The following is a 21,307-nucleotide window of genomic DNA, read 5'->3' on the forward strand; positions in this document are numbered from 1 at the left end:
TTTAAAAGAAAGAAAATTTCATTCTATTTTTATTTATGTTTTTTTCTTGAGAATCTTCAATATACTTTTACCGGTAGAGAAAATCATAATAACAGCAGTTAACATCATGAAACAAATATTTATTCAACTATAAATAGACACTAAATGATGAAGTTTACATAAAGTTTTCTCTTCACTTGTCAACTTGTAAAACAATTAAAGTTTAAAAATAAATTTTAAGTTGTTGAATAGAGAATGCATAAGTCTAAATGTTAAAAGTTCTACATATTTACATACAACGTTTATAAAATATGCTTACTGTTAGTAAAACAGCTAGCAGAATAAAAGGTACTAATTTGAGACAAAATTAATAGAACTTTTTTCGTTGAAACAACTTATTCCAAATTCAAATGAATTAAGTTTTAAATAATAAAAAAATTTAGTTACTTTTCTTTCTAGTACTTTATGATTTGTCTTATAAGAAAAACAAAAATGTAAAGTTAAAGACATCGCTTGAAGTGTTTAATTATCAATAGTTAAACTTAATTGAAAATGTGTCCTTTTTGAAAAGTAAAAACCAAAATAGAATTAAACAGCTTTAATAAAATTTACAGTAATGCCCTGTGTTTATAGTTAAAAAAGTAAAAAGCATCTAATAATCTAAACCGTACAATGGTAAAAACATTTATTATTGAAGATTTTACAAAAATAACAATTGTTACAATGTCCATAATAGAGCAATAGGCAAAAAATTAACACAAGTTATTGAAACGAACAAAATGCTATAAATGTAAAAAAAATAAGTATATTATTTAAGATAAGCATAATAAACAAAATATAATACTAAGCTTTTATCAAATGTTATAAAACGCTACCAGTTGTCTATGAATAAGAATCAAACGAACACATATTATGAATGCATAACTTTAATGTCTTAAGTAAGCAATTGTTTAATTAGAAACTTTACTAATGGAAACGCAATGGTAACAGATAAGATTCATACTAATTAGACAGGCGTACATCTTAAAAACAGATAAAGTAATCATATAAAATGATTAGTCATACAAGATACTGGTTTGCCATGTTGTGTTAGCCAGTATTGTATAAACAACATTTCAAAACATTACATTAATAAACTTTATCATTTAACTTTAAAAAAGACATTGAAAAAGTAGCTACAATACAGTGAAAATTAAAAAAATTGGCGTACATGTACCATAAAAAAGTAAACTTTTAACCTTACAGCAACATATTTTAAACACATTTTCTCAATCTTTACTTTAAAAAGAAAACAAAGAAGCTAGTGACACAACTGGCAATATAGAAAATACATAAAAATACAAATAAAGGAACTTTCACACACATGTTTTGCAAGAAAAAACAACACTTCCATGAAATATTTACTTTCAGAAAGACACAAACTGATATTTTATTGTATCTTTCTTTTTGGTACATTGTGCAATGTTTGAAATGTTTGTTCAGCAAATGAGAAACAGTTTCGAAACACTTTTGTTCTGTGTATTAAGGCACTAGTCGGCAAAATTTAACTTTATAAGTTTGGAATGTTGCAAGCTAAACTTCTACTTGAATTAATGGAATATGAAGACTTAGTATTTCAGTTATAAACTTTAAACTTAACATTTAAAAAAGGTTGTTCTTTTGTTTCATAAAAACTAACAGTATAAGTTGATTTTTAATTAAGGTTCAAAGACCAATTAAAGTTCAGAATCTAAGCTAAAAAAATTTCAACAACTATTTTTGAATATAAGAAAACTTGTAAAAGTTTAAAGTTGTTTAAAACTGAACAACTGACATGTAAAATTTTACAATATTTGTGGGTAATAGGTCAAATATTTTAAATTCGGTGTTAAAAACATGTAAGATATATCTATTAAAGCTTACTGTAGCTTTAAAACATCTCATTTTTTTACACAAGCAATTACAAAATATAATATTTAAAAATTGTGTTGGTATTTAATTTACATCTAGTAGTAAACTTGCAAATCTCAAAAAAAAAACATTTCTTCGAAATTTATAAAAAATACTTATTTAAAGAAATTAAAACAAAAAGATAGACACGATAAACATCAAATTTAACAGTTAAAATTTTTAGAAAAATCTCCATTTTATTTGTAACATCCACAGCACAAATTCCAATACCTCGGCTTCGCAACATCAAAGCGAAGGCCCGAGGCGGTGCGAAGTAAATAAAAAGAAAACAAAAACAAAAGCACGCAGCGAAGAAGTGGAAGAATGAAATTAACACCGAGGTCTGTGCTCGTCGCGCGCGATCAAGCGTGAAATTTCACAAACATATTCGAGGTCACGTGACCAGGTAAAGAAGCTGCTGTTGGTATTGAAACAAAGGCAACTGCTTTCAAGCTGCGAAGCTGTTAACTTCATTGTAATTTGAAACGCTCGTGATAGCGGCTTAATAGTTGCGCAGTTGCTTCTTGACTTTTTTGTGTAATTTAATCGCTTTCGAGCTTTTATTATCAACACCATTCGTTTTAGTTACTTATTTTTGCCATGATTTTTTTAGTAAGCAATATAAATATGAACAACTTTAAACACAACTAGTTTATATGGTGGATACTTTTTGTGATTTTATATTTAGCAAAAAATTGCTTAAACTAAAATGTAAACAAGTACTTGTGAAATGGAATACTTATTTGCAACATAATTCAGAATAAAGATACATGGGCCATCAAGTACTTTCTGATAAAAATATATTTTGTTTTAACAACTTTATTTATCATTTGCAATGTGTGAGGTACAACTTTTGTTTTCCAACAATTTTCATAAAAACATAAACATGTACTTTACTTAACCTTACATAAGTGCCAAGCAGTCTTGTAAAACATAAACAATTGAAAAGTTTTTTTATAATTAAAGCAATTTTTTCTATAGTTGAAAGAAAATTTTAGAGAATTTAAGAGATAATAAAACGAACAAAAATTTAAATTTTACTCTAAAGTTTTCAATTAAACTATCTTTTATTAAATACCTTTAAACTATTATAATACACTTTTATTTTAAAAAATCTTAAAAATATCATGATAGTGTTTAATATTTAAAATAAAATAAACACAGACAGTGTAAAAGTGTAAAAGTTAGTTAATTCAAGTTTTACAATCAGCTACATTCTAAAAATTCTATTACTTAACTTAATTTGTGTATATAGTTGTGTTTTTGTTACCTAATGATCGGCTGATAGTACTTAGTTTGAAGTACTTATTTTGAACTTTTAGAATAAATATTGTATACATAAAGTACATACTATCAAAAAAGTTATACACTGAAACGTGTTTATATATGCGATTTGTAATTGGACAAATCAAACTAATTAAACCAAAACACCCTGGCAGCACATTTGTGCAAAAGTGTCAGCTTATACAATTCTGATGCGTTGCCAAAACATACTTATGTTTTACTTAATGTAATTAAACAAGCAAGCCAAGTAGTTCATTCCAATACAATGCTTCTTACTAATTACTTTTGGTAAAATGTACTACTGCATTCTGAGTACTGAGGGTAATAATCTAGTATTTTTTATACTGCTTGTTTAACCACCATGGTTGACCACTAAAATAAAGATTAACTTTTTATACTTTTACACTAAACAGCATTTTACTAACTGGTCTTGGTTTATAGCATCTCAGTTCAGATATCAATAAAGAGGATAATAAAACAACTTATATCACTTTAGATTAAAAAACAGTCATAACTAAATATAAATAAATAAACTAAAAATAGCTCAAAAACTTGATCAACCACAACTGTTTCAAGATATTAATAAAAGATACCAAAAAAAATTAAAAATTTACTTTAGATTCAACACCTCTATATCAGGATCCAGAAAATAGTTTTAAACTCATTATAAAAAAATGATCTAACCCTGATTTATGACCACAGCCCTATTTAAATCCTAATAAAAATTAAATAATATAACAAAATGGTCTCACCCTGATTGATGACCTCTCTGTTCAAATACTCCTTCATCTGAATATCCTCCTCGTCAGCAAGATCTAGAGGGATTTCCCCTTCGGAGTTCACCGCCGCAACATTAGCACCATTCTTGACGAGGAATCTGTAAAACATTTTGGTTTTCAAAAAATGTTAATATTCAAATAAGTTCTGAACTTTAATAACAAATACAACAATTAGAGCATTTTTCAACTGTTAACACTATAGAAATGTTAAAGGTAATTACATTTTTCAATACATTTTATCTACAAAGAAACTGGTTTTTTTCAACATAATTACTTTTTGTTTTATTAAAAACTCTTACAATAAAAAAATTCAAAAGTATATTAAATCAGTAGTTATCATACTTTTTTATTTAGAAACTATGTTTTAAATTTATAAGTTTAAAAGAAGATAAAGCTTAGATGGTGTAATAAATCTAACATAAAAAGCTAAAGTTACAAGCTAAAATACAACAACTAAAACAAAAGAGTTAATTTTTGCCAAGCATGCAAATTTAATGAAATATTCTAACTACCCCAGTAGAGTATTCAATATAAAACCTTGCAATATCGAGGAACCCGCAAGAAACTGCTGCGTGCAATGGCGTCCAACCTTCGTTGTCCTGCTGGTCCACCTGAATTTCCTTTTCAACCAGAAACTTAACCACGTGAAGCTTGTCGTCTATGCACGCCTGAAAATATTAAATAAATAATAATGAATTGAAAAACTCTATTCAGACCAGAAAAAAATGTTTATAAGTAATTCAATTATAACCGTTAATAAACATTAGAACAATTATACTCCTATAGTAAACATTTGATACCTGCTTGATAAAAAAATAACTAGAAAGTTTGTTTTACAATTGGAAAATTACTTGAAAACATTTTTGGTTTAGAGAGCAACCGCTCAATAGAATAAAACAATGTTGCAGAAAGTTTCAGAAAAGTGCAACTTAAATTTTAGAGACTGCTAATTAAAAAAAACAATTATAAGAGTAAAACTTATTATGTCAAAAACTGGTAAATTGAAGGTGCTACTTGTAGTTTCTCCTTTTTTGATATATTACAATGTTACACATAAAAACTGACTTTTATGATAATTCAAATTGGTAATAATGTTTAAAAGTGATTTTTTTTAATATATTTAATAAATTAAGTTTTTTTTAATTTCTTTATTTCATCCAGGAGCTTTTTTCACATTTCATTATAAACTGTACGACTTAATTTATCACTATAAACTATAATTAAGCCCATATGGGTGTACAACATTTTTATTAGAATAGAAATTTAACGTTTAAACTATACACTAAATAGTGCTTTTTACAGAACAAAAAACTTTTGTAAAGGTTTGAGATATAATTAGTTTAATAAAAATTTTCTAATACATTAAAATTTACTAGAGAAAGTAGAAAAGTTTTATTTTTCAATTTTTGGGAAAATTTGAATAATTAACTAAAAATATATTTTCTTATTTATTATTGACAACTAACTTGAAATTTTTAAATAATGTATCTTGCTTTATAAGAAAAACTTGTTGTGAAATTCTTAACAAAAAAAAATAACTTAAATAGAAAAACCTTTTTTTCATTAAAAAAGCTATTACTGCATAAAATTTAAAAATTTCCTACAATACAATTGTTTATAATTATGTGATTAGACTGCGAAAAATTTAGAACTATTGCTTGAAAACTGTTTGAGAAGATTTTTTTTTAAGTTTTTAGTTTTTTTTTAATTTGATCCTTTCATGAGAAGGCTACAAAACTTTTCAAATTTGTTATCTTATATGACACAAAAAAAAAGGTTTTAAATGGCAAAAAGAAGCTGCTTGCTAAGTTTATGTCCTGTTTAATAAATTTAACATAGAAATAAAACTAAAACTTTAAGTTGATCTGTTACAACAAACATAAGTCTGAAACTTAAACTTTGAATAACAAGATAATTATTTCTATAGCAAAAAAAAACATTATCTGAAATCAACAAAAAATAGCCTGAGTAAATCAGTGTTAACTGAAAAGTTGCTTTTATGGTTACAATATTTAAAAGTTTTCTTTACAGACCTGGCGATCTAAAATATTGAATCTTTGTTTGCACACATAATTAGCATTAAGGCAGAAAAATCAAGAACAACTATTGCAACTGCAGTTTGTGTGTAACAACAGTTATTAGTCACTTTGTGAATAATCACGTAACTGTTAAACAATACTTTTAGTTTATTTAAAACTTTTCGATATAAATTTTTATTACAAAAGTATTTTTTATACTGATCTATAACTGCAGACTTCTTAAGCTATATAAAGTTTGGGTAATTGCTGTTGGGAAAATTCTTTTTTATATTATTATTAACAAAGATTATTTTATAACTTCTTAAAAAAGAATTCGTTGTTTAAACATATAAGTTTTTTGTTTTGTACTAAACAGAATTAAAACAACTCAACAATAACTTACTAAACTTATTCCTTTTAACTACCATCAAAGAAATACAATTGAAATGGCACAAAAATGTATAACTAATCATGTTAATTGTATTTCTGTAAAAAATACAGTAAAATTATTTAACAAAGTTATTTGAAATTTTAATATTGCTACAGCTCAATTGTCTTTATAAGTGCAGAAGTTCAAATAATCTTTGTTTTCTGACAAGCCTATGTGATTAGCAAACCCAGTATAAATTAAATCTAATTCTACCATTCATTTAACATGTATACTCTACTTTTTTGCATTTTTGAATCATATGCTTCGACAAAATAAAATCAAAACTTAAATTCAAGTTTATGTAAGCTGAACAAAAACTAATAATTTAATTACACTTTGTTGCGGTCTATATAGTTGAATTTGAAAATATTTTCATTTTTTATACTTTGTATACCAATTTAAACCTATACTTAACTATACATTTAATGCCTCTTCTAAAATTTTGAGTATGAAAATTGATGAATGAAGCAAACACACAAAAATATACTAAAAAAGCATGTATTAATAGAAACTGCAGGTCTAGGCAACAAATCAATAATGTTTTTAATGAAAATTCTTTTAAGTAAAACTTTATAACATAATTTAAGAAGTTATTTTTCAGTTAAAATATTTTGAACAATTTTGCAAAGTTTTTTAGCCAATGAAATGAAAAACAAACAAAATGAACGACAAAGTTGTAAGAAAATTATGCTAAAAACAACTAATTGATTACCTGGTGCAAGGCTGTCAGTCCATCTACGTTAGCGCAGTTAATGTCAGAACCGTTCTGCAGCAGATGTCCAATCTCTTCAATGTCGCCCGACGAGCAAGCGGCCAGAAACACTGCCCTCTCATCAAACTTCACTCGGGGATTTAGATTCTTTAATTTTTTCGGTTGCAAATCCGTTTCAGAGTTGTTCCAGCTCTGCAGCTGCGCGTGTCTTTTCTCTCTGGCCGTCATCGAGCTTTTACCAGAACTTGTGTCCATTACTTGCAAACGTTTACTTTAAACCACATGTAGTTCTAAAGAATTTAAGGTTATTTAACACTTATTATACGCTAAGTACTTTTTAATCTACTTATCTTTTATGCATAGTTGCTTGTTTGTAGGATTAAGTTTACGTTAGTTTAGTATTACAACTTTTGATTTATTTTTACATAAGTAAATTAATCAGACAAAATAAAACGCTAGGGCTTGAATAGCAAACTTTCAATTTTTTTACTCCTACAACAGATTGGACTTCTGCAGAATTTTTTAAAGTGATCATTGTAGATTGCAAATGTTTTCTAACAGTATAACACTTCTTTATTTTTATCATTCCAACTCAGTACATTATTCTTTACTCCATTATATAAGGTTGCTTTTGTAGAAAGGTCAATCAGGGTGGCCACTGGTTTCAAGAAATTTCTTCCAGATTTTCTGACTTTCTTAAAGATTTTTTCAAGTACAAGTTTTTTTTTCCCTACTTAGTAGAAAACTCAACTTAGGGTAAAAACTACTTTAAAAACATATAAATATTTTCTAAATACAGTAATTCAGTTTATACAGTTTATAATAAAGAGAGTTCTAAAAACCATATTTTTTAAACTGCATATAATACTTATGTTTTATTCTCAAAATGTTTCTTTTTTTTTGTTTATAAAAACTGTTAAGAATTAATTTTTCTTATTTTATACAAAATTCAATACGTTTTCATAAATTGTCAAATTCCAGGTTTTTGATAGGTATTTCCTGGTAAAATAGACATACTAAACAATAAAAAAAAATAATATAGATGGTTGTGAAACTACAAAAATATATAACAATAGTATACTTATATCTTACTTGAACTATTCTAAGCAAAAAATTAGTTATAACAAAAGTTACATGCAGCTTTATAGCCAAAAGTTGTTCCTTTGTCAAGTATAACAAGTTAAGAATTTATCTTCTAAATATTTATTCATAGATTTCAGAATTTGTTAAGGTCATAGGGGTTAATCACTTTTTTGAGTCTTATTTTTCATATTTATAATTAACCTATCAGTTTCTTTTAACTTTTTTTTAAATTGAAAGTACTTTTAATGTAAGCAATTAAAGTCTAAGAGTTTCACAAGTTTATTAAAGAAAATAAAAACTACAAAAAAGAAAAGACTATTTCTCTAAAAATATATCTCTCCCCACAGTAGTTGAGCATTGGTTTTTAAACCTTTATAGACTAACTTTTTAGAAATTAAAAAAACCAGTGTGAAGAAATATTTAAATAACTAACTACAAAATATCTATTAAATACAAAATAAAAAATTTAATTGTTTTTCTTCTCAATTGTTTTTACTTATATTTTTAACTTCTGTGTGAAATTTTTCTAAATATTGCAAAAAAACTTTCAAAAAATCTGCAGTTTCAGCTCAAAAAACAAAATGTTGATAGATTTTTGGTGAAATGCTAAATTTATAAATAAAAATTTCTAAAAAAAAATGCTAAATTTCCGAGTAAAAATATAATTAGAATTGTGGTTCATGGGTTTTTTAAACACATGAAACAAATACAACTAAATCTCAGAAATTAATAGAAAACTTTAAATTCTATAAAAAAATTCATTGTTCAATCTTTTACTTGAGAGTAAATATCAACTCTAGTAAAAATGTTACACCCCCTAATGACCTTGACATGTTCTTTAAGAACAAGTTTATTTTTGTTATACTCTAACTTTAGTTTAACAAAAGAGTTCATCATACCAATTCTATCATCAGACCACAATCTTTTGGTAGACTGAGACCAGTTTTGTCCTGATTAAGACTCATCAGTCAGTCAAAACCAAAAAACTTACAGTCTTTAATCTATAATTTATACATAAAAGATGATTGAATTAGTATGGTCAACCCTTTTGATAAACTTGAGCTTGTCTCATGACATACAAAAGTCCAGGCTCCTGCTCTGCAGACTTTTGCTGATGCTTTTGTTGATTGTATTTAATACAAGCGTACCTAGTAGACAATGTATTGAACGTTGCACGCCAAAAGATAATGCTGACATCACTGATCAATGCCAGCAAACGGTTGCTTCATAGTTGCATGTATAAATCGTTTGTAGATTGAAAACTGCAAGTTTTTTAGTTGTGACTGACTGATGAGAAAGATCATCAGAGTTCTTATACTAAAATAAATTGTATAAACAAATAAAACTTTACAGTCTGATTCTTCTATGTTATATCTTGATGAAACTACTTTATTTTGTTTGATTTTTGTATCTCTAAATACACAACTGTTTAAATACTTTTAAGATAATATATATCTAAACATAGTTGCAAACAAAACTTTAGTATAAGAAAATATAGCCCAAAGAGACACCAATCATCAGGAAAATGCTCTTAAAATACAAAATACAACATAGTTACAAATTTGGTAATTACCTAGGATGATGTTGCACCAATATCAAACTGAAAATATATTATTTTCATTTGTCTTTTTTAACAACAATTATAGGCTAAAAATCAATTTTTTAAGCCTAATATGTATAATCTTAAAAGATACTTCGTTTTTAACAAGCTATATAAATACATACTAAGAATTAAATATATTTGTGTTAAACTAAAACATTTAATCAAGTTTATTTTACAATACCATAACCAATATAAATTATTGTATTGATATAAGTGCTTTATATTGTCAAACACAAGAAATAAAATATTTAAGTTTTATTAGTTTATGATATACAAGTTTTTTTTTACTTATGTATTTATAAAATATAAATGTTTAGCCTTAAAATGTGGTTAAAAAAGACATCAAATATTACATATTTTCAGTTTGATATTGGTGCAATATCATATTAGGCAACTACCACAAATTTTTATTGTAAGTATGACTTAACTAATGCTTAACTATTATGTTCTCAGTATTGATAAGTATATTACAGTATTTGTTTGTATATTTATTTTTTTTGTATATGTGTCAACCAATGGGTTTTGATATTTCAACATTCTTTTAAAGACAGTTTTTAAACCGCTCAATAAGATCTCTACTTCATCAGGTCACTTTATGTGTTGACTAGCAGTTTTGATTTTACAAAGTTCAACAATATTTATAAATGCTATTGTAAGAACTGTAACTACACCAAGTAATTTTAGAAAGAATCAAAACATTTTTTTACTTAATAATACATATACAAATAAATAAACTACGTTACTTAAACAATATAAATGTATAAATTTATAATTATTTTTATAAATTATTACTGATTAATGTTCATTATTATCAATTTGCACGATTAATGTGCATTAGCTATAAATTTTAGTAACACTAGCTTGAATTATCTAAACTTTTGTATAAATTAAAACTTATTTTTTATATTTACAAACTATAGTTGTCAATAGCAATGTAATTTTCAACAAGTCTTTATGCTATAAAACTTTTAGATAAATCAAAATGTTTAAGAACTTGTGAAATTAATATACTTGAGCTTGAAACCTGTTACATAATAACTTGTTAATTAATCATTACATTATCAAAAATTATTTCAGTATAAAATCACAATAAAATTAAGTTTTCAAAAAAAAAAAGCTATAAAATATAAGAGTCTTTACCATGACTCTTATTTCAAACTCCAAGGGTTTTTCCCTTAACTTTTATTCCTAAACGGATTAAGGAATTAGTGGCCACACTGCAACAAATTTTATTATTTATGTTTTCTTTCACTACCATACTTAGTTTCAATTTATAAAGCTTGCTTTGTATTAACTACGTCACCAGTTTCGCCCACACCCTGACTATTCTCTTTATGCCTCACAGTGGAGAAAATGGTTCAAAATTGTTTTGTTTGAAAAAGTTAATTTTTTAAATACGTTTAAAGTTAATTTTATACAGGCTTTTTTTAAATAACCTCGAAAGGTTCGAAAGTTATTAGTTTCAAACAAAAAAATTTTGAAATTCGGTACTTAAAATTATTTTAAAAAACTAATATCTTTTATTAAAACCAGTTTTACAACTCAATTGATACTCCGTAAACGAAGAAAGAATTGTGTTATTTAATTTCGTTAAATTAAATATTCTTATTATTTCAACTTTTAATTGAAAGTTATTTTTATAAATTTTCAGTTTTAATTTGAGTCATAAGATGTTTTTTCTCATAAACAGTTTACTTTATAAAAAGAAGAATTAAATAAATTAAATTAAACGTTTTTAATTATAAACAAATAATAATTTTTGCATAAATGTTATATTAAAGTTTCTTTTTTAATAATTGCCATAAAAAAATATAGTGAAATACTGGTTTTATTTTTGAAAAGCAAAATAAGTTTTATAATATCTTTTTTTTTTGGGTAAAAGTATGAACCAAAGTAATAAACATTTGTGTGTTTTTTATAAAATTATCGAAATTTATTTTATTTTGTAATTATGCGTTTAAGCTTTATTTTTTGTTAAGAAACAAAAACAGATCACTATAAACAATTTACATCAGTAGTTGTTTTATGATATTTTCTATAAATTTTATTACTCATTTGAAAACCAAAATAAAGTCTGTTTTTAAGTATTCTGAAATCAATATTTTTGAAACTCAGTCTACAAAGAAATAACAAATAAAAACTAATGTTTTTGTACCAAAGTTCTTAGTAAATAAATTAAAGAACTGGTAAAAAAAATAAAATTAAAAAACCGTTTCTACTCTTAAAACTATTTCATTTTTCTATGAGAATTTTGTTTCAAAAGTTAAGTTTCTTTTAATAGTGTAGTGAATTTGGTAAAAAAAAAAAAACATTTATCTGAAATCTGAAAACATCAAAATTGTTGAAGTTTCTCCCGAGAGAAAAACCCTTTGCAGCTTCGCACCGAAATTCTTTAAACAACTTTTCTTTATCTGAGTTATGAAAAATTACATCATGTTGATTTATCACAGCTGTACTTCCGATTAACTCTACTCAAATTAAAATTTTTCACGGTGTTTTGAAAGCAGTAAAACTTTTTCATCTGCATTCATAAAATTAACATACTATATGGCTTATTAATAATTAAATTTTGAGCTCACTAATCGTGCTCGGTTTTGGCCACCACTCATTACCGATGACGTTTCCATTGCGTCAGTGGGCAACGTGTAACGTCATGATCTCAATTTTTTCACCCGTTTTGTTTTTTCAAAACAGTGCAGACGCTCCTTCTTCGTTCGTTTCAGCGATTTCTTTTCATTTTTTGTTTTTGTGTCATTTTCTAAGAAGGACTTTGTCACAACGTAAATTACTTTAGATCCAACAAACGAAGACTTTGTACACAAACGCAAAGTTGTTCACGACAACATTTTTTGTTGAATGAAGGAGTTGGTGCATGTTTCTCGACATCAGTGTCTATACAGAGCTTTTCTGCCTAGTACCTTTCATTAAAACCAGTTTTACAATTCAGTTTTCCAATCGATACTCCGTGAACAAAGAAAGAACTTTTGTGTAATTTAATTTCGTTAAATTTAATTGTTTTACACTTCTCAGTTTAAAACTTTCGTAAGATGCTGCATATGTCCTGATTGCAACGTATAACAACTGCTTGACTTTTCTGGGAAAACAAGTTTTATTTTTGCACATTCGCTTTCGAGAAAAACGATGAAGTTCAGTTAAAGAAATGCATTAAAGTAGATTCCGATGCAAAGAAAGGCCATCTGTCGTCTTGAAATCTTGATGTGTATTCTCTAATTTTAATTTTTAACGAAACATCTGCTGCATCAAACACCTAACCTTCCCAACCAAAACTCAACTCACAACTATTTAGTATTTTTCAAAAAAGATTGAACTTCAAATGCATAAGGATTTAAGTTTTGACTACTAATGCAAAGCAGTGCTTTATGTAAGTTAAAGCGTTTGAGGGGATACAATCTTCAACAGCTACTTTATTTTACAGTTTACACCTTTCTTAAGCACAATCATACAAAACTATAATGAGTTAAATTTCTTATACCTTATTTTAACTTAAAGAAAATGGTATAAACCAAGTATGAAACGAAATTTATTTGTTTAAAACTATAAAACTCGATATGTGCCACAAGTTAGAAAATATTGTAAAAACTTAAATCGATTTTATTTTACCGATTTACCTATACCGTGTTTCAATTAGAAATAATTTCACTCATTATTGTAGGTTTTTTTCTTAATTTGATATAATTTGTTGTGTACAGTTGAAGAAAAGAATTTTTCAACGTTTAAGTTGCCCCAGTTGTACAAAGTTTGTATTTAGTTTTTCACAATAGGTTTCTGTGTATTTTCTTCGCATAAATTGACTGAACAATACACAACTCGATGTTAAAATAGTTTTCAATATTATTACTACAAATATAAACACTTTTATTTTTAACTTTGTTTTCATTTTAACAAAGTTTAGCTAATATTATAGTAATGATTTACTAAAATTATAAAACATAGTAAATACAAACTACTTCAATAAAACCACCTTGAAAATACCAAACGACATAAAAAACTATCTAGTCGATAAATATTTTTAAAGTTGATTTCTTAAATATCACTACGGATTTAACTCTATTAAAATAATAAATTACATCAAAATATAAGGTTTAAAGTTTCAACTATACTTCCAATGATATCAGTTAGTATAAATGATCTTTTGAAAACCTTAAGTTTTTGCAAAAGTATTTATTTAAAATACTCTTTATTAAATTGTGAAAAATAAAGTTTTTAAAACAAGCCTTTTATTTTATAACATTAACTTTTTGTGAGCTTTTATTAAGCACCTTTAACTTTTTTTAAAACTTTTAGCAAGTTTTAAACAATGATGTTTATGCTTTTCCAAAAATAGTTTTCATAAATGTAATCTCTTATAACTAAATGTTTTATAGAATCTATATGTACTAAATTAAGATTATACAGTACAACTGTTCAAAATATAGTTTTAATTGTTTGCTAATAAAAGATCCTAGTAAAGTAACTTCACTGGAATATAAATAAAAACAAATTATACAGTAATCTTCCTTTATTCTACCAACATATGTTTCTGTGTGTCAACGAATCAACACACTTCAACTGGGTTCTGTAAAAAAATAATTACTGTAATGAGAGAATAGAAGCATAGAATAAAGTAGGTGTATATATGTTTTCATTAAAATAAGATATATTCTACAGATAATAGTTATTAATAGGTGAAATACTTAACATTAAATCCGACTGTTATAAAATTATATGATATTTGTAATTATTAAGTCTAAAATAAATAAGTAAGCTAAATTACACAACAAAATATAATATAGACAAACAACTTACGTTAATAGGAAAGATAACTAAATCAAAATTTACGGTTGTTAACTAACGAAAAAAATACATTTTTACAACTAATAATTACGTCACAATGTAAATGAGGCCACCTAAACTATTCAATTTGTACTGCAAGAACATTAATTTTGTTTTTATGTAATCCATTCTGAACAAAAATAAAACATTAACCATCAGTTAGTAAATCAATAAAATTCAATAAAACTTAACGGCGCTGAAGGCAATAAAAGTCACAGAAACTCGGTGTAACATGTATATTATATATTGAATGTTAGTAATGATTGAATCAAAGTTATATAGAATTAGGAAGCAGATTTAGTTCAAATGTAAAAATCAAAGAGTGAAAAAATTAAACTTTAAGGAAAAAAATTAAACTTTAAGGAAAAACAAAGCACAAAAAAAATAATTATTACTAGGCTTACAATGTACTGACCGATAATTAATTTACAGCGACATACATAAAATCATAGTGACCTGAATTAAATATATATTGTATTTTATAATTAATAAAATAATTAATTGGTAAAGTAGGAGTCGGCTGTTTAATTAAAATATCCCTTACAGATATTTTATATATTTAATAAGTAAATTGTGTTATATGTGAAAGTTAAAATGTAAAACAACAAGGTAGTCATATGCTAAGTATAAACCTGCAGTAAAAAACCTACTAGCTCTCTTGGGCGTAGTAGGTAAAAAAGCACGGTTTATCTGTGATTTGAATACAGGCTTCCAATTAAACTTGGAACTTAACATATAAAGGAGTGAAGAATTATAGTCGGAGGGTAAAGTGAATATATGAAATTTCAGAGAATAGAAAGTGACTTGTGTGAAATAGATATAAATAATAAATGAATAAAACTATATGTTACTTAGGATATATAATTATATTAATATATGTTAAGTGAATGTGTGTGTGTATGTGGAAGGTGAATGAAAAGTATGAAAGGTGAGAAAGCGCCAAGGTGTTATTTGAAGAAGAACCGTCGGTTGTGTACACAGTTGTTTGAAATATCACGTCTTTTATTTAGTAATTGTTTACTATCTTCTGCTAAAATTGCCATTCGTGCAAGGTTGCATATTTGGCAGATCTTGCTAGCGCTACTGATGTTATTGTTGGCGTGGTGGAGGATGCTCCATTCCATTTCTGGTTTGGTTCCATACCTATCAAAATACTGCCAAACGAAATCTGACAATCTTGTACTATTCTTTTTATTTACATGCTTAAAAGTATACTTATGCCCGGTGTACCTATCTTTAAAGTGACCTCCTGTCGAACCAATATACACCTTATCCTTATTATTATCATTAACATTATTATTGTTTATGTTTTTATCTTCACTAAGTTTACATTTAACACGCACCTTATACACAACATTTTTAATTAAGCAGTTACCATGTAACGGACAGTTTATTTTATTCGACGTACGACAGTTACAATTTTTACCTACATTGTTCTTGAATTTAAAACCACATTTAATTACTTCATCGCTATAAGTATTACAGATATTGGTATTTTTCTGGTTACTACAGTTATTATTATTATTATTATTATTATTATTATTATTATTATTATTATTATTATTATTATTATTATTATTATTATTATTATTATCATAATTATTATTGTTATCATATTTATTAATATTACTATTATTGTTACTATTATTGGTTATGTCGTTATTATAATAATGATAATAATAATAATAATAATAATAATAATAATAATAATAATAATAATAATAATAATAATAATAATAATAATAATAATAATAATAATAATAATAATAATAATAATAATAATAATAAGTATACAAATAATGATAGTGGTAATAAGAGTAATAGTAGTAACCATATTAATAATAACAATGGTAATAGTATTAATAATAACGACATAACCAATAATAGTAACAATAATAGTAATATTAATAAATATGATAACAATAATAATTATGATAATTATGATAATAATAATAATAATAATAATAATAATAATAATAATAATAACTGTAGTAACCAGAAAAATACCAATATCTGTAACACTTATAGCGATGAAGTAATTAAATGTGGTTTTAAATTCAAGAACAATGTAGGTAAAAATTGTAACTGTCGTAAGTCGAATAAAATAAACTGTCCGTTACATGGTAACTGCTTAATTAAAAATGTTGTGTATAAGGTGCGTGTTAAATGTAAACTTAGTGAAGATAAAAACATAAACAATTATAATGTTAATGATAATAATAAGGATAAGGTGTATATTGGTTCGACAGGAGGTCACTTTAAAGATAGGTACACCGGGCATAAGTATACTTTTAAGCATGTAAATAAAAAGAATAGTACAAGATTGTCAGATTTCGTTTGGCAGTATTTTGATAGGTATGGAACCAAACCAGAAATGGAATGGAGCATCCTCCACCACGCCAACAATAACATCAGTAGCGCTAGCAAGATCTGCCAAATATGCAACCTTGAACGAATGGCAATTTTAGCAGAAGATAGTAAACAATTACTAAATAAAAGACGTGATATTTCAAACAACTGTGTACACAACCGACGGTTCTTCTTCAAATAACACCTTGGCGCCTTCTCACCTTTCATACTTTTCATTCACCTTCCACATACACACACACATTCACTTAACATATATTAATATAATTATATATCCTAAGTAACATATAGTTTTATTCATTTATTATTTATATCTATTTCACACAAGTCACTTTCTATTCTCTGAAATTTCATATATTCACTTTACCCTCCGACTATAATTCTTCACACCTTTATATGTTAAGTTCCAAGTTTAATTGGAAGCCTGTATTCAAATCACAGATAAACCGTGCTTTTTTACCTACTACGCCCAAGAGAGCTAGTAGGTTTTTTACTGCAGGTTTATACTTAGCATATGACTACCTTGTTGTTTTACATTTTAACTTTCACATATAACACAATTTACTTATTAAATATATAAAATATCTGTAAGGGATATTTTAATTAAACAGCCGACTCCTACTTTACCAATTAATTATTTTATTAATTATAAAATACAATATATATTTAATTCAGGTCACTATGATTTTATGTATGTCGCTGTAAATTAATTATCGGTCAGTACATTGTAAGCCTAGTAATAATTATTTTTTTTGTGCTTTGTTTTTCCTTAAAGTTTAATTTTTTTCCTTAAAGTTTAATTTTTTCACTCTTTGATTTTTACATTTGAACTAAATCTGCTTCCTAATTCTATATAACTTTGATTCAATCATTACTAACATTCAATATATAATATACATGTTACACCGAGTTTCTGTGACTTTTATTGCCTTCAGCGCCGTTAAGTTTTATTGAATTTTATTGATTTACTAACTGATGGTTAATGTTTTATTTTTGTTCAGAATGGATTACATAAAAACAAAATTAATGTTCTTGCAGTACAAATTGAATAGTTTAGGTGGCCTCATTTACATTGTGACGTAATTATTAGTTGTAAAAATGTATTTTTTTCGTTAGTTAACAACCGTAAATTTTGATTTAGTTATCTTTCCTATTAACGTAAGTTGTTTGTCTATATTATATTTTGTTGTGTAATTTAGCTTACTTATTTATTTTAGACTTAATAATTACAAATATCATATAATTTTATAACAGTCGGATTTAATGTTAAGTATTTCACCTATTAATAACTATTATCTGTAGAATATATCTTATTTTAATGAAAACATATATACACCTACTTTATTCTATGCTTCTATTCTCTCATTACAGTAATTATTTTTTTACAGAACCCAGTTGAAGTGTGTTGATTCGTTGACACACAGAAACATATGTTGGTAGAATAAAGGAAGATTACTGTATAATTTGTTTTGATTATACAGTACGTAATTACAAGTGCTTTGATAGTGATAATTTTATCAAGTTTTTGTTTAGAACAATATTTATTGACTGATTACTGAAACTATTTTTTTTTAAACTGCGACCCGCGAACAACTTTATTGGAAAAGTTGTCAAGAACTTATAAAAGACTACTGGTTTAATCTAACTTTAAAAAGTTGTAGTTTATTCGAACATTAGACAATAAGTTTATTAAACTTAATATTTATAATCTACCACAGATGTTCTTGTGCTAAAACTTTATTTCAACTAACGGCGTTTCACTGCTCTCAAATAAATTTAAGAACAGATCTACGGAGTCTATAGAATATTAACACACATTAGAAAAAAAGCAGAAAAAGCATGTGAAATTATGTATAGTATTTATGTATGTAGTAACTATAAATGAACTTTATGGTTTAAAAACAAAGTTTGGGATAAAAACATAAAATTATAAAATTGTCTACAAAAAATTCAAATTTAATAAAAGTAGGCACTAACCTCAAAAAGCTCTAAGAATAGGCAAGTTTTTAAAATGAAAGTTAAATTGAGTTGTGCAGAAATATTACGTCATAATAAATTTAACAAATTGGTCAATAATTTATACAGCTTAAAAACATGAAGTATTAAGCTAAAACTTGCCTAATCTTAGAGCTTTTTGAGGTTAGTGCCTACTTTTATTAAATTTGAATTTTTTGTAGACAATTTTATAATTTTATGTTTTTATCCCAAAATTTGTTTTTAAACCATAAAGTTCATTTATAGTTACTACCTACATAAGCACTATACATAATTTCACATGCTTTTTCTGCTTTTTTTCTAATGTGTGTTAATATTCTATAGACTCCGTAGATCTGTTCTTAAATTTATTTGAGAGCAGTGAAACGCCGTTAGTTGAAATAAAGTTTTAGCACAAGAACATCTGTGGTATTTATTCCGATAAGCTTAGCTTATCAGGATCTCCAGGATTTAACGCCTTTTAAAGTTACATCTTATAGTTATAATCTATTAAAAATTACGTCTTTAAGTAAACGTGGCTTATCGATTATTACGTCACTATAAAAATTTATGTTCAGAACATTTTGTTTGCAACTTTTGTTTGGTTTCATTTAACTATGCAAAGTTTTTTACGAAATTTGCTTACTCCTTATCATTTTTTATTTAATTCATTTTAGCTTTAAATGTTCACATATTTCACTTTTATCTTTTCATTTCTTGATTCTTATAAGCAGTTTAAAAACTGACTCCTTGTTGTATAAAATTACAAATGTTTAACAAAAAGTCTGTTTTACAATGTTTCTTAATAATAGACTTAAACAAAACCAGTCCGTGGAAATGCAATATAAACAGTTTTAAATATACTTAGTTTATTAAAACTAAGGACGTTTCTCTACTTGATAAATAGCACAGTTCTACAGATTTTAAATAAAAGAAATCAAAGTATAAACTTCCATCATTTTTAATGGGTGACATATAAACTATTATCTTCTTTGTCAAAACCACATTTCGAAAGTAAACTTAATTAAGTTCTTCTCGAATACAAAGGTTTGGTGTTGTAAAAGGTGTTTTTAAAATTGAAAAGAATTGAAATAATATAGACAAAACTTTAAAAAAACGACACATATCTCAAATACAGAATATATTCTTATCATAAACTGTACACAACCCTCATTACAGTTCTACTCTTTGTTGATGTAATAAACCAAACGTTATTTGCCTTTTACTGTGGCGTTTCGGAGGTTTCAGTTTTGTATACTTCGTTCATTTTTTAGTAGTTGAAAGAATGTTAAATGCGACTCTTTATTTTCTCGTTGTGCAAAACAACTTTGTTTTTTATCGGTTCTTCCTCAGTTGATTTTTGATTCTGTCCTTGATAATTTTTTGTTGGAGCAATTTTCTGGAAGCTTCAATTTCTTTAGATGATTTTATTAATTTTTAATTTTTTTGCAGCTAATACGATATTTTTGATCTTTGATTTTTGTATTAAAAATCAAGGTTAAATGAAAAATTAAGGTTAAATTAAAAATCAAGGTCAACAAAGGTTTGGTGTTGTAAAAAGTGTTTTTAAAATTGAAGAGAATTGAAATAATATAGACAAACCTAAAAAAAAAAACGACACATACCTCAAATATTTTCAGTTTGTTTGATTTGATTATTTTCAGTTTGGGTCGTACCTTTCGTTCGTTGTTTTTAGTAATCCGACATTAGGCTCACCTGCTGTTTTTTAAGCAAGTTTTTTTTAATTTTTTTCAGCCAGAATTTTACCGGAATTAATTCAATAGATGTTTGCAGGCTTTTAAAAAACTTGTTTCAGTTAGCAAACTTGAAAGTTTTGAGCTTTTATCTCAAAACCAAACAGAGTTTTAAGAGATATGTTGGTGTCAATGTCATTAAGATGATCTTAATTAAGAGAGCTTTTAATTGCTCTCTTAGTTCAGTATTTTGAAGTTTTTATGACCGTATGTGGACTGCTTAAAACCTGCAGTGTTAGAAGTGATTTTTTTGAGTCTGACAAAGCAATTTTATTTGTTCTGTAACGGAAGACTCGAGTAGGTTTCAGTTAATATTTATTGTAATGCCTAAGAAGCTTCATTTTCTGACATAGATTCCATTGTATACTTACTTCTTTTACAGTTCGAAGTTAACTAAATACTTTTATTTCTCGGCTTAACCAAGCTGAATTTTCACACATTTCGAAAAGTCACCACAACTTTGATTCTTGACAAGATCTATAAAAAAGTTCTTTTATCAGTCCAGGACACAGTCAATTTTTTAATTGTAATTTTTCTTCTGTATCTTTAATTATAAAAAATC

The 21,307-nt window shown here is 25.9% G+C and overlaps 1 protein-coding gene across 2 annotated transcripts in view; it reads right to left on the reverse strand.

Annotated features, from left to right (window-relative positions):
• LOC145844653 (protein phosphatase 1 regulatory subunit 12B-like) overlaps positions 1–7,417 on the reverse strand; it is a 40,002-nt gene extending 32,585 nt beyond the window's left edge. For both annotated transcript variants that reach the window (XM_082952056.1, XM_082952055.1), the window contains exons 1-3: positions 7,132–7,417; positions 4,509–4,639; positions 3,945–4,069 (exon numbers count right to left, since the gene is read on the reverse strand). In XM_082952056.1, the coding sequence (XP_082808182.1) occupies positions 3,945–4,069; positions 4,509–4,639; positions 7,132–7,386 (511 nt within the window). In that variant the 5' untranslated portion in view covers positions 7,387–7,417. The remainder of the gene's footprint in view (positions 1–3,944; positions 4,070–4,508; positions 4,640–7,131) is intronic.
• Between the last annotated feature and the right edge of the window lie 13,890 nt (positions 7,418–21,307).

Source organism: Thalia democratica, chromosome 9 (genome assembly GCF_965202585.1).
Source record: "Thalia democratica chromosome 9, ktThaDemo2.hap1.1, whole genome shotgun sequence".
Lineage (NCBI taxonomy): Eukaryota > Metazoa > Chordata > Thaliacea > Salpida > Salpidae > Thalia > Thalia democratica.